Here is a 22,791-nt window from a genome sequence, read left to right on the forward strand (position 1 = left end):
AAAAAAAAAAAAAAAAGACCTGCACAGAGGGCTGTGGAACAGCCTTAGCTCCCAGGTGCAAATGGCGACCGGGATGAAAGCCTTTTTAAAAGGTGAATCTGAATAGTACTTAGCAACTTCAACCAAAGTAAGTGCACTCAAATGGAGACCCCTCTCAGTCTCTGAGCTTGATTGTAGAATGGAGGAAAAGAGGAGCTACAGTCTAGTGAGGAGTCTCTGTATGCCTAAAAAAAAAAAAAAATGTGTTTTGCTTTGGGCTTCTTGGCACTCCCACCTTGTTCAAATACCAAGGATTTGGACAATTCAAACTTGATTCAGATAAATATTGGCTCCATCATTTGTGTAGAGTAGTTGGCCTCTAAGGTCAGCCTCTCAGAGACATGATTTCTAGGTACATCTTCTCTGTGCCCATTTCTGTCTAAATCTTGGATGAAGTGTTTAATGTCCATCAGCCACTTACATGTTTCACTTCTCTCTGTTTTTGCATGTTTCCAATTTTATCTCAGATGAATCTATTTTCCTACATATAAAATTGAACCATAAGAAATTGCCAATATTCTAACATTATCAGTAACATTTCTTCTTTTTTAAAAAAGAAGATTTACTTATTTAATGTATATGAGTACACTGTCTTCAGATGCAGCAGAGGTCATTGGATCCAATTACAAATTGTTGTGAGCTACCATGTGGTTGCTGAGAATTGAACTCAAGACCTCTGGAAGAACAGCAAGTACTCTTAACTGCTGACCCATCTCTCCAGCTCCCCCCTTTTAAAGACTTATTTACTTATTTTTATGTATGAGTGTTGTATCTGTATGTACACCTGCATGCCAGAAGATGGCATCAGATCCCATGATAAGCTGTGAGTTACCATTTAGTTGCTGGGAATTGAACTCAAGAGCTCTGGAATAGCAAACAGTGCCCTTAACCTTTAAGCTGTCTCTCCAGCCCAGCCATTTTCTTCTTTTAACTGAAAAAAAAAGTAATATAATGTATTGTGATCACACCTTCCTCTTCCCCAACCTCTTACAGAATCTTCCCACCTCCCCTTTCATGAAACTCCACATCCTTTCTCTTTCTCTCTCTCTTTCTCAAAGACAAATAGACAAATGATTAATTAACTAATTGATACATAGATAGATAAATAAAAAAGCCCCACAAGAAACAGGCACAAAGTCAACAAAAACAAAATTGGAAACCATAATATATAAGCAGATGCAGATCTGGAATAAAAAAAAAAAACTCAAACAAAGTAATATCTACAAAAATACTATATAAATGTTCATTTCATTGCTAAAATTTTATATGGTTCATTCAAACTTTATGCTTTCCAGCTACAAGCTTCTTAAGGGCAAAGTCTGGGTGCTGGCTATCTTATGTTTGATCATGACTTATTTGAACTGTATAAGTCTACCAATAAGTACATTCCACTGGAAATAAGCCTGTCAAGTAGGTTCTGTTAGTCTTGCAGAAGAAACACTGAAGTTCCCAGACATTAAATGGCCTGCCCAACTTCACACAGCCACATAATAGAATTAGGACAGCTAAGCTGAGAACGCCAGGCAAGTCTTATGTTTGTTCCTCAAGGAGAAACCACCTATATGTTGATTTAGGGCTTCAGCGTGACCTAAAAAAATGTTATAAAGTTATTTTCTTGTTTGGCTACAACTTCCAGAGTTAATACTATGTATACATTTGACAAATGGAGATGAGCTCATTCCAATATTTGTTTGTTCATCAGACTTATTATTTTGTCTTTTATATATGTTATCATCAATCTAAGTTCAGGGGAGCAAAGAATGAAAATACCTTACCTAACCCGTCAATCTCTCCGTAGTAGGAAAGGATTGATTTCATTTCTAAGGTCACCACTGAGAAAAGTCACTTGAAGCAGGAACTTATGGCAGAAAACTAAAGGCCACTGGAGGATCCCCACTAACTGGCTTACTCCCTGTAGTCTGCTCAGTCTGCTTTTTCATACCATTCTGGACTGCCTACCCAGTAATGGCATCACCCAGGGTGAACTGGCCCTCCCACAACAACAATTAAGTAAGAGAATGCCCTAGAGAGGTGCCTACAGACAATCTGATGGAGACATTTTCTCAATCCAGGTTACTCTTCTCAGATGACTCAAGCTTGTATCAAGCTGTCATGACAGCTAATGATCTCTTCTTGCAGTTTTATGCAAAGGTGAAAGCATGTACTAAATATTATAACATGACTCTTGGGGTTCTTGTTATACAAAACTTTTCTTCCTCTTCTCTTTTTCAGTATTCCAAGATGTGCATGTCATGATATTTGTTGGGTTTGGCTTCCTCATGACCTTCCTAAAGAAATATGGTTTCAGTGGTGTAGGTTTTAACCTCTTTCTTGCTGCTCTGGGCCTCCAATGGGGAACGATTGCCCAGGGCCTTCTTCACCATCATGGACAGAAATTTCACTTTGGAATCTACAAGTGAGTGTCCTTGAATGTGAATACATGTGCCCTCACTTTTAAGTTCATATGTTAAAATACTAGCTCCTAAATCAGTGTATAACCTCATGAGTGGGGTTAATGCCCAGTTCAAAGCTACAACTTACTGTGCTATTTTGGTGTGCTATTTATTCTTAATTCAATCCATTCTTTCTTTCACCCTCAGCATGATAAATGCAGACTTCAGTACAGCCACAGTTCTAATTTCCTTTGGCGCTGTCCTGGGGAAAACGAGCCCTATCCAAATGTTGATCATGACAATTCTGGAAATTGCTGTGTTTGCCAGCAATGAATTTCTTGTTATTGAAATAATTGGGGTAAGTGTGAGAAAGTACATACTTATTATGCTCTGATTATCAGTTCTAGATATCACAAGTGATGGGTGCCCATTCTTCATAGGGGCAAGAGTGTCACCAGACCAAATAGTAAAAAATAGCCACTTTCTAGGGAATGTTTATTGCAAAATAGGACAAAGGCAATTGCATATTATTTCCTTTTTTTCTTTACAAAAGCATGGAAGGTAAGTATCATTGTTAGTACTGTTTGTCCACAGGAAAATGGTCCCATTTGCTAAATGATTCACCCGGGTCTCAGTCTGGCTGTAAGCCACATTTTTCTAACTCTATCACACATTTGATAGAGTTACCTATTAATAATTAATTCCCACTTATATTTAAACAGCTGTGTAAATAGTCCCATATAAAGACTAATATGGGTTCGTTTTTTTTCTCTATCAAATGTCACTGATTCCCTTGAAACTAATACCTAGGATATTTCTCATCACCCTGATGTACATTTTTCACTTATTTATACTTATATTTAACAGTCGATTCAAAAGCTAATATTTTAACTCTCTTTCAAGTATTTGTGGTTTGCCCACAAACAAAATTAAAGTTTCTATCTTTATAGAACCAACCAAAAACTTATATATCCTTTCTATGTTAAATTTCTACTTATGACAAATTATCTGAGAAGAGAAGAGAGGAAAGATGCATTTTGGTCCATGTCCTCAAAACTTTTATTTAGCCATAGACCCTTGACTCTATTGTTTCCAGAACCATAGAGAGGCAGACCTTCATACTGGTGGCATGCATTAGAGTAAAGCAACTCTCCTCCTGGTGGACAGGAAGCAAAGAGGTTGGGGACAAAAATCATTCTTCTAATTGGCATACTTCCTACAGTTTTTATCAAGTTCTAGTTGTCCACTCAATTATGGGAGCTGAAGTCAATACATCCACTGAAGGTGTCAAATCCTTCATGGTACCTCATCTCTGAATACTTGGTGATTCCCAAAGCCACATCTCTAAACACGGATGCACTGAAGACCAAGCTTCCAACACATGAGCCTTTGGATATCCCCATCACATATCTAAACTGTAGCATGCACACCCACCCAAAGGCATGGAAACATAGAGGGAAGTGGAGATTCTTAGAAAACCTGTTGAATGTAGATTAAAAGCAAGGATAAAGTTCTCTGGGAAAGTGATAATGAAGATAGTATGTTAGAGTTTTATCAGTCATTAAGGAGGAGACATGCACTTAATGCCAAAGGAATCTCAAGTATAGAGGTTCATTGGTAGTGGTGAACTAAAGGAGGAACTTGAGTTGCAGTGCAGGAGAGTAGTTGGCCAGAAACTGGTGGTACAACCATTGGGAAAAGATGAGATCAGCCAAAGGTCCTATAGGCTCAATGTGCTGTATAAGTGAAGACTAATTTGATGGATTCTGAAAAGGAAATGGGAGGGGCTCTTTTGCTACAAACCAGTGAGCATTTATAGAGTGACACAGATTTACGTGGCATTTGTAAATTCCAAATATAATTAATGGTCACCTGTCTCTCTCCTGAAATAATATGCTAAAAAGAAGCAAGGTTCTTATATGGAAGTGTTCAGCAAAGCCTAAAGTTGAGAATATATGTGTGCTAGAGTGGTAACTGAACTCAATTCGGTGATGATTCTCTTCAAGGGCACTAGATCTTCGTCCAGTCAAAGATGGAACAAACTAGGAATTTCTTCTACTTCACCACTCTGAAGATCTTAAATAAACTTGTGATGTTTTCATCTACCTATCTTCATTTGCATACAGAATTGCTCCTAGCTCAATATTCTGAATTTTCTCTCTGGAAACACAAAATGGAGAAAACTTGATTAAATCCATACCAGATCCTAAAACAGGAACGTAATTCTCTTCAAATCAGTATTGAAACTCAGCAGGTCTTCATGTGTTATGTAAAATAATGTAGAAATATTTGGGGAACCTGGTCTTTTTAAGGTTCAAATCTTTAAGTTACAGTTATTAAAGGTTCAAGTACTTGAGATATAGCTAAATGAACTTTAGCTGCAAAGCCAGATAAACACGAATCATTTTTGTCTTGCATCAAGTGCAATACCTCATCGTTCCCTGAGCATTTCTCCAACCTGAAATAGCCTAGTGAGTTTTGGGTGCTCAGTAAAAGCCTGGCTCTTAAGTAATATGGTCTCACATAAAAAACAACACAACTCTACTAGGTGGACAATATATTCCAGATTTATACATTCTACATTTCAGGGACATTTAGTAAGATTTTGGTATTCGCATCACAAGAAGTACCTCACTGTTGCATGTCTAAAGAATTCGTAGTACATTTTATTTTACTGCCTCATTTTATCTTTTCTTTAACATCTCCCCAAACAATTCCTTCATTGTCCTTTTGCCTCTATTGAGAGCCAGTTTCACTGCCATTTCTGTAATGCGTTTTGTCCTGGCAGGCCTCTGACACTGGGGCATCAATGACGATCCATGCCTTTGGAGCTTACTTTGGCTTAGCTGTAGCGGGCATTTTATATCGGCCTGCCCTCAGGAGTGAACACCCAAATGAAGAATCTGTGTACCACTCCGACTTGTTTGCCATGATTGGTGAGTAAAATGAACCTAATACATGTCGATTTGGTGATACCTACATTTGAACATGTATGTGAAGGCCTCTTTTGGAGACCACTTTGTTTTATGGTGGGTCAGTAGTTCTTGTTCTGTCTGGCTTTTTGATGATCATTCTAAAATGACAGACATCAATTTCCAGAGCAAAGTACCCTTTAAAATGGTCTTCCCAATAATAACTAACACCATTTATGATTTACAGGAACACTTTTTCTATGGATATTTTGGCCCAGCTTTAATTCAGCCATTGCTGACCCAGGAAATAATCAGTATAGGGCCATTGTCAACACATACATGTCCCTTGCTGCCTGTGTTATCACAGCTTATGCCTTGTCCAGCCTTGTTGAGCGCCGAGGCAGACTGGATATGGTAAGTGTCAATATTCAACCAATGGACACTTCCTTAATGTCCACAGTTGTATTTTGGAGAATGTTTTGAAAATAATATGTATTCATTCACAGTTTTGTAAGTTATGCCAGTAAGTTAAAATCAGACAGAATGGATTTTTTTTATCATAGTAAAACTAAGTGCTCTTAACTCCATAGAAATTTCCCATTAATTCTGGACTTGTCAAAGACTAGGACAAGGAAGTAAGTCAGTGGATGCTGGCACTATTTTCTTACCTGCAAGTATTTTTAAAGTAACAATGATCCTGTGCAGTCACTGGTAAAGTTTCCTTCCTCTGGTGGATAGCCCCACACCCTTGCCTGTCTGAGCAGCACCAACTGGACTTAGTGGGGTCTCAAAAATGTGACGTTGGGAGGTAGCATGTTAAAATACATATACTACAGAGGAATTTGGAAAAAGAAAATAGGAGGTAGTTGTGATTATATTTTATTGTATATGTGCATGATTTTTTTAAAAAAAAAATCAAACAGAAACAATAATCCCAAATATGGCTCTAGGAAAGTAAAATGACAACTTAGGTACTAGTTAAATCCAAATAAGAGTTTTAATGAGATTGAAGTAATGATAATTTTATTTTTCTATGTTTATGCAAGATGTCAATGGTAGAAGAATATAGACATATAGGAAATCTCTGAAGTAATTTTTGTACCTTCTGTATGCCCTAAAAGTAATATAACATCTTTTTATTTAAAGTTCAACTCCTTGCCTCAAACTTCTTGCCTGTGAGGTAGAGAAATTGTCATTTCAGAACAAAACCTCAGATCAAACACTCTTCTTTTCCAACTTAGGGTAGGAAATGACTGCTATATTGTATATATATTTTAAGAATATTTTTATGTTTATGGATGTTTTGCCTGCAAGAATATCAGTGGACAACATGCATAGAGTGTCCATGGGGGCCAGAAAAGGGCATTGGATCCCCTGTAATTGGAATCACAGAGCAGGTATTAGCCACTGTGGGGGCTCTGGGAACTGAACCAGGGTCCTCTGGTAAAGCAGAAAATGTCCATAAATACTGACCCATCTCTGAAATCCCTATGTGGCATACATAAAGCAATGTTAAGAGCATATATTTCACCTCTTTACAATTTGTGTCATAAGAGACAACTTTCCGTACATTTTTTTTAATCATACTGAACAGGTACTCTTTTTAAAATGACAGATACCCAACTCTTTAAGTATACCAGACAGACTGTGTCTTCTGAGAATTCTGGTGAGCTGAAATTGGTTCTCTCTCCAATCTCAGACATTTCAGGCCATAATGTGTCTCAGCGAAAGAAAAAGTGTGTGTGGGTGCGTGTGTGTGTGTGTATGTGTGTGTGTGTGTGTGTGTGTGTGTGTGCACGCGCGTGTGTGTGTGTGTGTGTGTGTGTGTGTGTGTACATGTGTATCAACTAACAACTAGCCTGGGGTTCACTGGACTCTGCCTTCCTCCTGTCTTTCTGACATTGCCTCAGCCCTCTCTCCTCACTCATGGTTTTCCCTCCATGCAGGTACACATTCAGAATGCTACTCTAGCAGGAGGTGTTGCTGTGGGCACATGTGCAGACATGGAAATCCCCCTATATGCTGCTATGACCATTGGAAGCATTGCAGGGATCATCTCTGTGCTTGGATACAAGTTCCTTAGTGTATGTATGATAAGTATATTGAACCAAAACTTAAATCTGCATCACTATCTTCTCGTGTCCAACCAGTGGGACGGAGCAGTGAGATGAGTGAAAAAGAGAAATGGTGTTCCCTTGCCTATATCCCTGCCTTTTTCTGGAGGCCAGTTATATTTCTTTCAGAAATAACCATGCATATTGGAGCTATGCAGTGACTCTTTCCTGTATGGGAGAAGATAATATGGTATTAGTTATCAGTAACTGAGCATGAAGTCAATGTCAGGGGCTTATGTTCATTTCTTTAAAGACGTTCCAGAGAGTCTTTTACTCTTGTTTATTTGTGAACTTTGTGTTCTAATAAGGTAAATGAGATGTTCTTAGAAGATGAGAAAGTGAAGTCACTCCCTTCCAATCTAGACACTAAGGACTGTATTATCTTCAACTGTATTTAAGTGTTTGGTGGGGCTGGAGAGATGGCTCAGTGGTTAAGAGCACTGGTTGCTCTTCCAGAGGTCCTGAGTTCAATTCCCAGCAACCACATAGTGGCCCACAACCATCTGTAATGGGATCCAATACCTTCTTCTGATGTGTCTGAAGATGGTGACAGTGTACTCATAAACATCAATAAATCTTTAAAAAAATAAATATTAGAGCCAGGCAGTGGTGGCGCATGCCTTTAATCCCAGCACTTGGGAGGCAGAGGTAGGCGGATGTCTGAGTTCGAGGCCAGCCTGGTCTACAGAGTGACTTCCAGGACAGCCAGGGCTACACAGAGAAACCCTGTCTCGAATAACCAACAACAATAAAAAATAAATATTAAAGTGATTGGCATGGGTGCATTTCAAAAGAAAACCAAGTCTTGGATAAAATTTCCTCTTCTGAGAAGAGAAAGAAATGGAGAGAAGATGCCAAAGAATACAAAATAGCAGAGAGCAGATACATATGATAAATGAATTTTGACATACATGAGAACTATAGATATTTTCAAATGTACCATGTATGGAAGTTATGCTAATGAGTAGCTTCTAGCTCTTTATATCAGAAATTTAAAATTTTAAAAAAGAAGCAAATGTGGAGGTGATGGGGCACTAATTTTGTTTGCTATTACAACATTGTAACCATTCATTTGCATTGAGTAATAACACATTGCATGTCTTATACATGTGTGATATGAATTCATAGTAATATTCTTCTACACGGTGGTTTGTTCCAGTATGGAGGTCTGTGTGCCTTAGAAAATAATGACCCTCCTCTCTTTTACAACCTTAGCCACTGTTAGCAAATAAACTGATGATCCATGATACGTGTGGGGTTCACAACTTGCACGGCTTACCTGGAGTGCTTGGAGGCCTTGTCAGCATTGTGGCCATAAGCTGGGGGAAGTCTTCTAAGTGAGTAAAAACCAATGGGTGTTTCTTGGCCCTGGTCCTGTGCTTTGTAATTGTGTTTGTCGAAATTGTCATTGTTAACATTCTAGGCTCAAGGAGACATAAGGGAGAGAATACCATGAAAGAGTCTTTTCCAGTTGCCTCCTTTCAGAGACTTCACTTGTTTAATCTTTCCATGATCCTGTTACCAGCCTGCTATGAGAGAAGCACCATGCTAATGATGCCACCATGGTCAAAGTTCACCTGCCATTTATTTAGTAACCACACACATTCCACAGCCGCTTATCACATTCTTCTGTCCCCAACTTATAATTACTTTTTAAAAAAGTTTTACACTTATCTACTTAGGGTGTGTGTGTGTGTGTGTGTGTGTGTGTGTGTGAAAATAGATGGCATGTGCATGTGGAAGTCAGAAAACAGCTTGCAGGAGTTGATCCTTTCCTTCCATGTGGATCCAGGTATCCAGCTCAGGTAGTAGGGCTTGAGAACAATCTTTCTAATACACTGAGTCTTCTCCAGGCCCAATATTTAATTATCTTTATTTTAAGGTATGGTTCTCAAACTGTAGGTCAAGACCCCTTTAGAAGTTGAATAACCCTTTCACAGAGGTCTCATATCAGATATCCTGCAGACTAATAATAGCAGCAAAATTGCAATTATGAAGTAGCAAAAAAAGTTTGAGGGTCACTACAACATGAGGAAATATATTAAAGGGCTGCAGCATTATGAAAGTTGTGAATCACTATTTTAAGATAATTGTCTTTGGCATTACCAACATATTCTTCAGTATCTTCATTGCCTTCCCCCTAACTTGTATGCTGAATTTTAGCTATTCTAATGTTGTTAATGGCCTTTCTAATTTCACTAAAATTGTTTATGTGGAGTGGTAAGAAAATGGCAGCTATTTTGTTTTAGATATTATTCCACTTACCATCTAGAAGAGGAGTTTATGAACTGATATTCAGTAGATATTTATTATATGAATCAAATCAAGAATCGATCTTTTGGAAATTTTGTAACTCCTTCTGATGAATGCTTTATTAACCACGGCTAGTGGATGACAAAGAAAATAATAGAAAATAGAAAAGCACAAGTGACCACACATTTGCTTACAGATAAAACAATACATTGTCCTCAAGATGGTAAACATGCTTACCTTCAGTAGACAAGGTTTATTTGTTGCCATTAATGCTTAGAAAAACATCTAATTCTTTGACTTTGATTACCTAGGTCTATGGCCATGCAGGCAGCAGCTCTGGGATCTTCCATTGGCTCAGCAATTGTTGGAGGTTTGCTTACAGGTCTGCATCAAAAGGGAACATGTAGCTGTGTTCCATGGTACATGCTTGTAACCTGGCTACTTGGGAGGTTGATATGAAAGGACTGGGACTTCTGGACCACTTTAAAATTATCTCAAAACAATAATAATAATAATAATATGAACTCTTGCCAGTGCCCTATTACTCCATTACTTAACAGAAGATATAAGTTCACTGGTAAACCCAAAATGTGCTAAGCTCCTGCTAACTAAGTCAGCTAAAAGAGGTGTTTTTGTAACAGTATTCTAATTCCTTAGTAAGGAAGAAGCCTCCCCCTCCCCCGCTTCATGTGCTTTGTTTTCTCTCTGCCCACACAGGTCTAATTCTGAAGTTACCTATCTGGAACCAGCCACCTGATGAGTGCTGCTATGATGATTCTGTTTCTTGGAAGGTAATATACAGGCTTCAAAAAGAATGTAGATGAGAGTTCTGCCACCATTTAGGTAGCCAAGGACCCTTTTGCTCTTCCACATCAAAATGATGGGAAGGCAAGGAGGACATTCTAAATGCTGGTCTCTAGCAACTTCTGTTCTTGCCTGTTTGGTGGTGTCTTCAGGGACAGCAGCTAGGTAGGAACAATGGCAACTGGTTCTCCATAGAGCTATGGATTGGAGAACCAGCAGGATTCTAATGTAGAATTGGAGTATCAGGACCTTTATTGCAATTAATCATCCATCCTCGTCAGCAGCCGGTGTTATTGCTCCCATCCTTGGCCTAGACCCTTGGCCTAGAAGACTTCATTGTGCTTTTGAACTCTTATGGTGACCAGGCCTTTATGTTCCTCCTTTCTGGCTCCTCTTACGGTGACAAGGCTTTTAGGTCCCCTTTTCTTCTTCGGTAGTCTTAGCTCTATTTTCTGGTCTTCCTCTTTCTCTCCCCTCCCTCCCCTCCTCTCTCTCCCTCTCTCTCCCTCCCTCCTCTCCTCTCTCTCCCTCTTCCTCCCTACCCTCTCTCTCTCCATCCCTCCCATCTTTCCTCCCTCCCCCTCTCTTCTTCCCTCCCTCCCCTCCTCTCTCTCTCCCTCTCTCTCCCTTCCTCCTCTCCTCTCTCTCTCTCCATCCCTCCTCTCTTCCCTCCCTCCTCTCCTCTCTTCTCTCTCCCTCCTCCTCCCCCTCCTTTCTCTCTCTCTCTTTCTCTCTCTCTCTCTCTCTCCCCTCCCAGATGGCTTTCTTCTTCCACCTTGGCTGCTTTTGAACAATCCACTTGACTCTTCATCTAAGATACTCAACAACTCAGCTGCCACTAGGATGAGTAGCCAGAGTGCCGTCCTCTGTCCTCTGCTATTTTGTTTCTGGTGAATGTGAGGGCCTTTCAGGAATTGAAGCTACTTTGGGAAGCAGACTCCAGGCACAAATTAGGCCTCTTGGAAGATGGGTGCTGAGAAACAGTCACTGAATGGACACCAGGATTCTGTGGGGGCTTAGACAAGCCAGGAAGCAGGCACTGCCCATCACAGACATCTACCAGGTCTGTTTTGGATCCTCTGCTGTGTCTGCTGCTTGGTCTAATACTGCATCTCCAGCCTTCCAGCGGCTGGCTACCTTGCTGCTTATCCACACATGTCAGCTGTTAATTACTTGATACCACAGTCAGCTGTAGTGGTGCACCTCTTTAATCTCAACACTCTGGAGAGATAGGTGGGTCTATTGTGAGATTGAGGCAAGTGTAGTCTACATAGTAAGTTCCAAGGCAGTTAGGCTATGGTGAGAGACAGAGGGAGAGGCTCTGTCACACACACACACACACACACACATACACACACACATACACACACACAGAAGAAGAGAAAGAAAAGAAAAAATGAAAAAGAAAAGAAAGGAGTAAGGGAGAGAGAGAGAGGGAGAGAGAGAGAGAGAAAAAAGAGAAAAAATATACCATCCCTGTTGTTTTGCTGTTGCTGTCCCTCTGTCTCTGCTGCTGCTTTCATATTACCAGCTCAGTGCAACTACTCAAAGAAAGAAAGAAAGAAAGATCACTCAAGAGAAGTCATGTATTCGTCTGATACATATCAGGAGAGGCAATGCTGCAGTGCCTCTCTGCTCACTGGATGAAGCTGAGCAGCATGCACTTATAGCATGAGAAGGGATGATTGGAACATGTACAGCCACCTTGTTGTTGATGTTCAGTTACAGCCTCGTCTCCTAGCAATAATCACACTCATTAAGGTTTCAGTTTGAGACAAAACATGTCTTTGCCTCTCAGCACCATAGGAAATGCAATTCCCTCTGGCCAGCACAGAAACAGGCACAAAGTTATCTAGAATTGATTGTACCTTTTGATAGCAAAATATCTGGTACAAATAGGCTGTAATATCCCTGATTGGGATCTTGCAGTAGTTTTTCTCAAGGTATCTGTGGAATGCATGAGGCACCTTTAAGAGTGGAGCAGTTGCCTGCTAGATTGGTAGGTTTTTTGATCAAGATATATCTATCCAGTAAGACTGAGCCTAACAGCTGCTAATTAAGACCCAACATGTGTGCTTACTTATAGGAAAACAACCACCAGGAATTCTTATAAAATAACTTTAAAGAACTTAGAGTTTGTATCATGCACTACAGTGCTTAGCTGCCTGGGAAGATCTCTTCCTACTTGGGAAGATCTCCACTGAGGAAAATTTTGCTTAAGTCCCATGCTTGTGTAGCATATGTTTGAGAAACCTGCATGAACTCCCTAGTCACAGACAGAAATGAGGTAGTTCATCTAGCCAGAGAAAAATCAAAATTTAAGAGCTGGGGAGATGTCTCAGCAGTGAAGGGAGCTTATTTCTCTTGTAGAGGACCTGGGTTTGTTTCCAGCATTCAAATCAGCTGGCTCACAACCACCTCCACATCCCAGGCATCTAAAACTCTGTTCTGACCTTCACAGGTACCACTATGTACATGGTGCACATAAGTGCAATGCAGGCACACACATACAAATAAATTAAAATAAATAAATGAAAAATAAAAATTATAAAAAGTTCCTCTCCGAAGTAGAAACTAAGTAAACACAGAATGTAACCAACAAATGTCTCGTCTGTTCTTTTATACCAATTTGTAGAAGGTGTTCTGAAAATACTAGCCAATAGTTTGATGTATTGTATTCAAGGTAAAAGTAGGAAGAAAAAGCAGATGTACTGGGTAAGACTGAAGGCTTTTAGAGAGCACACATCAAAAGGTCCGTGGTCGCTTTCCCCCAAAGCATTTCCTTCACAGCTTGAGTGGCATAGAAGCTTCAACAGATTAGTAGGAAAACTGAGTGCGGGGAGTAGGGAATGCAGTCAAAGTCAGCAAAATAAATGATATGTTTTTATATTTTTCTTTAACTTGAGTAATTCGAATTCACGGTGTTTCTAAGCTTAAATAATAATTACAGGAAATATCTTTGCTTCTGTACTAACTTAAGACAGGGCCATTGACAGAACCATTAAGTGTGACACTATTGCTTTTGTTTTTCAAGGTTCCCAAGTTCAGAGAACTTGATAATCACTTCTTTCAACATGTGAATCACAACCATGTGGACCATGAAGTGTAAATACCACTCCTAAACTCAGAATCCTTGGAATTATCAAGAAGAGTCAAGTTTAAAGGAACAAAAACTTGGTATCCAGAGAGATAGGCTGAATAGATACACTCCAGCCCCCAAATGGCCCATGTAAAAATGCCTTTAGATTTATATTATTCCTTGATGTTCAAATGATTTCCCAGTTGACATGAAACTGCTCAGAAAGCAGTCTAGCCCAGACACTAAGAATGACATCACAAATGGATAGGTTCATATTGAATGTTTGTATTCTTGATATCTTGACAAAGAGATGAATCATAGAAACCAGTACTTCTTGATCATATCAGGCTTTATCCAGTTTTTAGGTTAGTTTCCATTGTGGCATCTTTGTGCATGTGTGTCATTCTCCTACCCCTACTCACTGCACATCCCTACCCACCGCAGTCCCTCATGATTCCTCGGTCCCTCCAGCTGAGTCCCTTTCTTCCCCCAGTTAGGTATTTCTTGTTTGATTACATGAATTCTCTCCAAAACCCTTTAGCTTCTTAATGTACATATCATGTCTTCAGTGCCAAAGAGTGAAGGACATATTAAAGAATCTGTACTAGAAAAATGAAAGAAATCTATGTAAATAAAAAGCAATATTAAGCCGGGCGGTGGTGGCGCACGCCTTTAATCCTAGCACTTGGGAGGCGGAGGCAGGCGGATTTCCGAGTTCGAGGCCAGCCTGGTCTAAATAGTGAGTACCAGGACAGCCGGGGTTACAGAGAGAAACCCTGTCTCGAAAAACCAAAAAAAAAAAAAAAAAAAAAAAAAAAAAAAAAAAAAAAAAAAAAAAAAAAAGCAATATTAATGTTCTAGTTAGCATCTTTTTAAATCTTTAAAAGAGTCACAGTAATGTTACACTGTTGTTTGTTTGCCTATTCTTATCCATGATACCTTTTTATTGTTATTATTTGTAGTAGGGCTTTAAAAGCCATCTGTATACATTTTTAAATGATTAAATGTTACTATAAAATAAGATATTTGTCTTTATCTCTTCTTCATATGATTGAATCCATTTAACAAGCACATATACTCACACCTCATACTTAATGTGTATTAAAAATATATTACTTAATATATTCCCTATAAACATCAAGTGATCTTTGCATAGTATAACTTTTAAAGGACTGCATTTAGAAAAGTTGACTAGCAAAGTCACATTAAATCATTTTTATAAAACTCAAGGACCATTATTCATATTTAGAGCTTTTGCTATTTTTTCCATCCCCCAGTCATAAAATCTTAACAAGAAACAACTAGGTGCCAAAAAGTATATGAGCCGTGCCATGATCATAGGGGAAGTCGTGGACAATCTGAGGACACGAAGTTATAAGAGAGTTGATGGCCTCTGTGACTGTCTTAGGAACACTCTCCCCATCTTTCTTCAATACAGGACGTAGAGCGTCAAAATTTTGTTTTTTCAAACAAAATTTAACTTGGGGTTAACATTCTCTTATTCTTGGTAGTATATTGTCATTCTTTAATGGACAGGATATTTTTATTGGGAAGAAATAACAAAGCATAATCTTAGACAAATTTGTTCAGAGTTACTGTAGTTAATCTCTTTAATAATTACCAATTATTAGTATATGTTTAGATTTTTATCATTATGGAGTTCACAGGGAAAAAAATATTGACATTAAAAAAGGCACAACATAAGGTAAGTACCATCACTTTCCGTCTTTAATAGGGTTGCCCAAAGCAACATATGGAAACCAACGATGATTTTTCATGGGGAAAAAATAACCTTTACTATATTAATAAGTGTAACCAAAGGCATAGTACATGTCTATTAAATCTATTTACCCTGAAAGTCGGTAAATTATTTTCACATGAAGATTTATGTTTCCTGCTCAAATAAATTCAGTTCTCCTGTTCGGTAGATATGCTCTGAGTTTATTGTGATATTCACATGGAAAGTGTATTCCCCAGTCTTCTACCTTCCCCATTTTCATTATGTTTACTCACTTTATCTACCCTAATTATATTGTTTGTTCAAATCCTGTTCGTTGCTGTAGATCCAACAAAATTGTCTGTGCATGTATTCTGGCTGTGTGCAAGTGTGTATATGAGAAACTGAAGACTTAATTACTTTAATCATATTTATTTGCCGCAGTGATTTTTTTACTCAAGTTTGAAGTCTAAACTGTTTTTTCAACACTTAATTAACCTTATCACTTTCATGTCACCACCAAAACGAAATTCAATGTGTATAAACTATTGCGTCAGTTCATAGGATAGAACAAAATTTCAAGATCTATTTATGTGATTCGTTTCAGGAAGCTTTTGTCATTCTTTGTTCTTGACTAAAGCTGAAGGGATGACTCAGAATTATTAAGTGAAATTTCAGACAGGTTTGTGAAACTTACAATTTCACAAATTTGGAGTTCTTCAGCCCTGGTTTCCACAGTCTTCGAGCTGGCTTTTACACAAGCTGAGAAAAAGTCTGCTGTTTGGGGTCAGGGAGATTTCCCAATTGTTCTCCTTTATTCCAAACCAGTTTTATTCAGAATAAACATTAGCCTGTTTTAATTCTCTCCCCTGGGTGTGGCAGGGGACCACCTTTATACAGGCTGCTTTTTTACTTTACTATTCACAGAAGGATAAGGTCATGCTGTCACCTAGAGTGACAGTTCAGGAGGCAGTCAGGGATGCTGGAACATGCCCACAGTCTCAACTATCAGGAGACAAGGTGCGAAGATGGTAAATTCAAGCTTAAATTAAGAGGCTTTAAGAGCTGCATAGCAAAGGCCTCTCACAAATGACTAAAAGCACAAAAATATGAGTGACAAAAAAAAATCGCTTCTGAATAAACCAAATATCTGGTCAGTCCCAGGATACAATTCTCCTAGATTACCATCAACAAAACCAAAATGAAAACCAAGTCAGTGATCTTCAATGGGAAAAGGCTATACATCTACAATCGGGGACATTTGAATCAATGTTGCTGACTAGTCTTTCTGAGGCTCACAATTAACTGATTGAATTTCTCACTACTATCCCAGGACTCGACTGAGCTGCATCTCACTGCCACGATTGATTCCAAGGAATCTTATCATTGTGTGTCTATCATACAACATAGGTGTGCACATGTACCACAGCATACTTCTGGAGGGCTGGAAGAGGGTTTTATAAAGTAGGTTCCTTCCCTCCACCTTTATCTGAAAACAGGGATTGTCAGGCTTGTACAACAAATGACTGTATTCACTAAGCCATTCTTACTTGATTGCTGAGATCAAGGCTAATGAGCAGCCATGTCTCAAAAACCAAAACAGATGGTACTTGAGGAATGTCACCCAAGCTTGGACTCTGGCCTCCACATGCATGCTCACACTTGTGCACATGTATCCACTCCCACACTAGTGCCTACACAAACATGTATACATGCACACAGGATAAGTAAATCATTTATTGCTTTGACTTTGTAATTATTATTTTGTGGGGAAGGAATGTGAGATGCTCATGGTCCCTGTGTCAGCACCTTTCTCCTAAGGCTTTCAGTGTGTTTATTTACTAACTGATACCTCTATAGACTTATAATTTCTTACTCAATTCTTTAAAAAACATTGTAGTTAGTCAGTTTTAAGGATCATTACGCAGAGGTCTCTGAGTTCAAGGCCAGCCTGGGCTACAGAATGATATCACAGCCAGGGCTACCCTGTCTCAAAAAAATCAATAACAAACATACAAAAATCCATCTCAAAGTTGGGTGGGAATGGATCTTAGAAGCACTGGATGAGGGTGCATGCAATCAAAATACACTGTATACAACTGAAAATTTAATCCAATGCTTATATTTTAGTAATGTTGTGAAGACAAGTAAGAACTCCTGCATTGCATGAACCACAAAGTACAAAGTTCAGGGTTGTCAAGGCCATTTTAGCATTCAATTAAGTCATTAAAAAGACACAATTTTTGGAAAAGATAATGTTTGGCAGTCATAATTGGTGTTGTTGCAAAATGACAAAATTAAATAATATTTGGATAGAGACACATGTGCTCAAGATAAGGTCAAGAGAATCCAGGCAAGGTTTGTGGATGTTTGGACCTCAAGGGGTCAATCAGACGAAACTTACTCTTAAAAACTATTTCTGGTAATATATAAACCTAGACATCTCTTAAAAGAGGGCATTTTAATTGAGAAAGTATCCCTAAAAACTTTGCCTGTATGCAAGTTTGTGGGCTCTTGTCTTCATTAATGATTGATATTAAAAAGCCCAGATAGGTGAAGCTCAAATCTAAGACCTAGATTGTGTCAGAGAACAGGCTGAGCAAGCCATGGAGAGCAAGCCAGTAGGCAACATTTCTCCACAGTCTCTATTTTAGCTCCTGTCTAGAGGCCCTGTTTTGGGGATTTCAAGTTCCCTGAGTGATGGTGTGTGACTTGAGAGTAATAAGCTGAAATAAACTCTGTCCTCCCCTGTCCTTCCTTTTGGTCATGACATTTTTATCACAACAATAGAAACTCTTAATTAATTCAGTAATCACACAACAGTCTAAAACGCACCTTCACTCAGATCTGTAGTAAAGTTCTTTACAGGATTTGAGATAGGGTATTACCTCAAAAATGTCTCTTTTATGTAGGTTATAGCTGATAGATGATAGACAATTCCAGTCATTATATCAGATTGTCAAATAAACACCTACCTACGCATGGATCTTCATTCCTTACTTACTTTTTATTGTTTTTCTTTTTTCTTTAAACACTATTTTCACAGCCCCAGGGATCTAAATCTGAATTTTCCAGATTGTCACTTGAGAACAGTCAGGATAAAGAAAACAGCTCACCATTTGTGTTACAGATATTGGGGTATTCCCCAAAACACCTTTTCCTGTGTGACTTATGTAATCCTCATAAATACCCCTTTGCTGACCTATGACAAGGCCAGACACATACCTTGCAAAGTTCTCACATGCAAACTAATAGCTCAACTACTAAGCCACTACTTATCAATCAGAACAACCCTCCCCTCCTTTCTCCAAGCCTCAGACTTTGGCTGCTCCTCATACAGCTCTGGCACAAAACCTCTCCAAAGAATTAGTCTGGTCACATGATAACTAAGATACATTCTGATCCATTACTCAGTCTTTCTACTGGTTTATCTTGTGCACCCAACTCTCTCTTACCTGGAAAATCCTTTGTTCCCTCAAGGAGGGAATAATTCACCATTATTCAAAGTATTCTCTCTACTTTAATAGCTCCTCCTCTTGTTGTACTAATTTCCCTCTCTCTTTATATAGTAATCACTATGATTAAAATCTCACTTTACAATATTGATCTGTTTTTACTTTGATAGATGCTATTGAATGTTGGGCTTATATAGACTATGGAATATATTTATATTAATGAAATTAGGTTAAAATTCACAAGAAAGAAACCTTCACACATCTGGAAATTCATCAAGGCTAAACAAGTACACACAGGAGCCCAGTTTACTGATAATTGATCCTTGTGAGTAACAGGGTATAATTTTCACATTTATAAATTACTAGAAAATCCAAACTCTAATTATACTTTTCAGTCTTAGAAATACTTGACATCCTTGTTCCCTACAGAAGGCCTGCTTCAGACAGCTTAATTAACTGTGCTTGCTTCCCATTTACATGTTCTTCACTAGCTCCAAAAACCGTAGTAAAACAAATTATATAGAAAGGTTACAGAAGTAATATATTAAATAAAAAGGTGATAGTTTTATGGCTTATACAGTATTGGATGTGGTGAGAGATTAATAATAATTAAATCATGTCTTACAAAGGATTAACTTATATAATAATATCTACATACAACCAACCAAAGTGCAGAATCAAAATGCCCATATTTTAAGGTGGAAATTTGTTTATCTAATGCCTTACAGCATTAGTACACTCTCAGTCATTAACACAGGCTGACAACTGACCAGTAGATGATAGATGCATAGATAGATAGATAGATGGATGGATAGATAGATAGATAGATAGATAGACAAAAAGATAGAAAGATAGAAGGATGGATAGATGAATTTTGATAAACACTTTGGATATACATATTGAGGCAGGTAGTTTGAGTACCTTCCCACAAGTAGCCTAAGAAAAAGCAGAATCTGAATCCAAATTCAAGTCTGTCAAAAGTCACACTTTTGATCACTCTGATGTATAAGACTCTTTGTGTCATTACCATGATAGATATTTAGTGTTCACAAAAGAAAAACTTTGGACATACCTAATGAATCCAGACAACAAATTGTGCTTAAGAGGTGACTACAAGAAGACATTATACCCATTAATAAACAGTTAAAACAATCTCCATCCAGCATGACATCTTTAAAGCCTCTGGCTTCTCATTTGTAACACTGAATAATAATTGGGTGGTCATAACCAATAACAGTACTAGCAATTTTTATATAACAATTGGAAAGAATCAGCTACACATCATTTTCATCTTGACATATCCCCATTTCGACATTGAATCTTTTTTTTTTCTTACTTTATTCTTTGTGCCTGAAAACAAGTCTAGTAAGTTCTGATGATACTGGAAATGTATCTTTGAGATTACAGTTAGATTACAGATTGATTCCATACACGTAAATGCTACTCTTTGTTTTGTGCCAGTAGCTGCCTTAAACTGTTCAAATGCCCAAGACATGGATTGAGAAGACTTTCATCACTGCTGACAAATGAGATCTCCTGAGGCTGTATTCTTGTAGTTCAATGTCTTTCCAAGCAGAGTTTTAGCTAGTGTAAGGAATAGTTGGAATTGTGCCACTAAACTATGTGATGCATAGAGCATCATAGAAGGAACAGACTTAAGTTGTGATTGCAATCCTGCTAAAGTAAATAGCTAACCATATCTTTACCAAGTCTTCTGATTTCTTTTTGGTCATTATTTTCACCCACCAGATGTTCCTAAGATTTATTTTTCAAAAAGTGTGAAATCCATAAATTGTTCATTTAATTTTTAATTTAACTACTAATTTGACAAATATTTATTAAGATCTTAGCCTTGCCCTAAGCACTGGGTGGGAGGGGGAGGTCAACATTAAAATGGACCATAGGTGTGCATGGTAGTGCATGTCTTTAATCACAGGACTTAGTACTTAAGAGGTGGAGACAGGAAGATCTCTGTAAGTCCAAGAACAACCTGCTCTTCATAGACAGTTCCAGGCCAGCTAGGGACACATAGTGAGATCCTTCTCAAAATTACATATTAAATAAAGTGAAAAGTAAAAGGGAAACATCCTCACTTTCAAGAATGTTGGCTTGTTACAGAAAGCAAATGATAGCCTCTCTATGAATTATGGTAATAACAAGTGAACATCTGGGTGAAAAGGTTATCAAGAAAGCAATGTGGAAAAGATCAGTCACCAGAGTTTGTTAAACAATGCACTAATGATTGTTAAATAATTCTGACACAGAAAGGAAAGAGCCACGTTTCTTTCTTAAGCAATTGAACTAAAAAGATCTTCCTTCTGGTTAAAACAGAAAGCTGAAAAATTAGATGACAGCAAAGAGAAACTTCTCTCTAGAAAAGAGGGCAGACATAAACAAGAGAGCTTGTTCATACAGGAAAAGGATGGATGGTGGATGCTGGTCCTTATATGTACACCAGGGGATGCATCCTCACTATCCATCACAGTGATTCAATGACTTATGTTCTATTCCATTATTATTTTCTTCAGGATTGCCTGAGAAGTAAAGACTCAATGAAAGTTATATAAACTGACAAGGTAGTGCACACTTGAAACCCGAGCATTCCAGGAGGCTGAGCCAGGAAGGATGCCAATTTAAGTCCATATGAGCTATACAAGATCATATGATACAGCTTTGCACTCCTTGGTGTATACGTGAAGGAGCCTATGTTATAATATAATAGGTAGCACTTATTGGGTCATGCATAATAATGAGTTATGAAATCACCCTAGGTATTACCAATATGTAAATAGATAAAGAAAACATGGTATGCAGGTCAGCAAGGTAGAACAGTAGGTCAAAGGATTTGCTGCCAAGTCTGATGACCCAGGACCCATACGGTAGGAGAGACTTGCCTACCACTAGCTATCATCTGATGTTCACAAAGTGCACACACGTGCCCTCACAAAGTGCACACACATGTGTGCATGCACACACACGTGCACACACCCCCCCACACACATACACCATAAATAAAATACATAAATGAAAAGACAGAGAGAGAAATGGAGGGAGGAAGAGAGAGAGCAAGAGACAGAGAGGAGGGAGAAAAAGGAAGGAAGGAGTCAGGGAAAGAAGGGAGAAAGAAGGGAAGGAATGAAGGAAGGAAATATGTATACATAATAAAACATTATTCAGGAATAAAAAATAAAATTATGATGTGAGTGAAATAAATATCTTTATTAAGTTAATAATAATAAACAAGACTTGGAAAGAACTATGACATGCTTTCTGTCATATACAGAATCTGATTTTTTTTAAGGCATGAAGTAGAAAGAGAACTATTTAGAAAGAGGATGGAACCAGTAAAAGGTGTGGGAAAAAGGAGAGGGTAATTGGGAAAAAATAATGTGATCAAACTGTATCCTGTGTGTGTATTATAAAAGTGTTCTCAATTATTAGAATTAGCATACACTAAATAAATATTTAATAATATTCTTTTAAAATCATATATAATTGTGCAATGTAAGTGTAGTATATCCACACACCATCATGTCCCTCCTTTTTCTTCTAGTCATCCTAATCTCTCAGGTATTTTTAGAAAACATTAATTTACTGAAGACCAGAACCAGAGTCTGTGCCCAGTACTAAGTTTCAAATAAGTGTCCCACCCAAGACATTAAAAATGAAGAAGCATAAGATCACATAACAGTGTAAGAAACTTGAAGCTCTCAATGTGGTTTTCATACCTAGCCACCTATGTAGAGATCATGACACAATCTACTTAACCAAACAATGGAATTAATATCATTGTGCAAGTGTGGACATTGTGCTCAGGATTAAGCAGGTATTATCTACCAGGAAACATAAGATTAATGCCAGTTTTACATGAAAAGAAAATCCTTCCAGGTTTTATTGTACAGAACAGGTTGAACTGGAGGGAGAAAGGGGAAAGGTAAAAGAAGAAAATAGGGCAAGGATTCAGAACAGGGTTAATCTTGCCTTATTTATAAAACAGACGAAAGACAATGGCTATAGCAAACTTA

General features: G+C 38.2%; 1 protein-coding gene across 1 annotated transcript in view; it reads left to right on the forward strand.

The window, feature by feature from the left end:
* Rhag (Rh associated glycoprotein) overlaps window positions 1-14,247 on the forward strand; it is a 35,461-nt gene extending 21,214 nt beyond the window's left edge. The window contains exons 2-10 of the mRNA XM_031347850.1: window positions 2,272-2,455; window positions 2,640-2,790; window positions 5,221-5,368; window positions 5,592-5,758; window positions 7,291-7,428; window positions 8,674-8,795; window positions 10,023-10,093; window positions 10,429-10,502; window positions 13,550-14,247. Of these exons, the coding sequence (XP_031203710.1) occupies window positions 2,272-2,455; window positions 2,640-2,790; window positions 5,221-5,368; window positions 5,592-5,758; window positions 7,291-7,428; window positions 8,674-8,795; window positions 10,023-10,093; window positions 10,429-10,502; window positions 13,550-13,624 (1,130 nt within the window). The 3' untranslated portion in view covers window positions 13,625-14,247. The remainder of the gene's footprint in view (window positions 1-2,271; window positions 2,456-2,639; window positions 2,791-5,220; window positions 5,369-5,591; window positions 5,759-7,290; window positions 7,429-8,673; window positions 8,796-10,022; window positions 10,094-10,428; window positions 10,503-13,549) is intronic.
* The last annotated feature ends 8,544 nt before the right edge of the window (window positions 14,248-22,791 follow it).

Source organism: Mastomys coucha, unplaced genomic scaffold (genome assembly GCF_008632895.1).
Source record: "Mastomys coucha isolate ucsf_1 unplaced genomic scaffold, UCSF_Mcou_1 pScaffold3, whole genome shotgun sequence".
NCBI classification, from domain to species: Eukaryota; Metazoa; Chordata; class Mammalia; order Rodentia; family Muridae; genus Mastomys; species Mastomys coucha.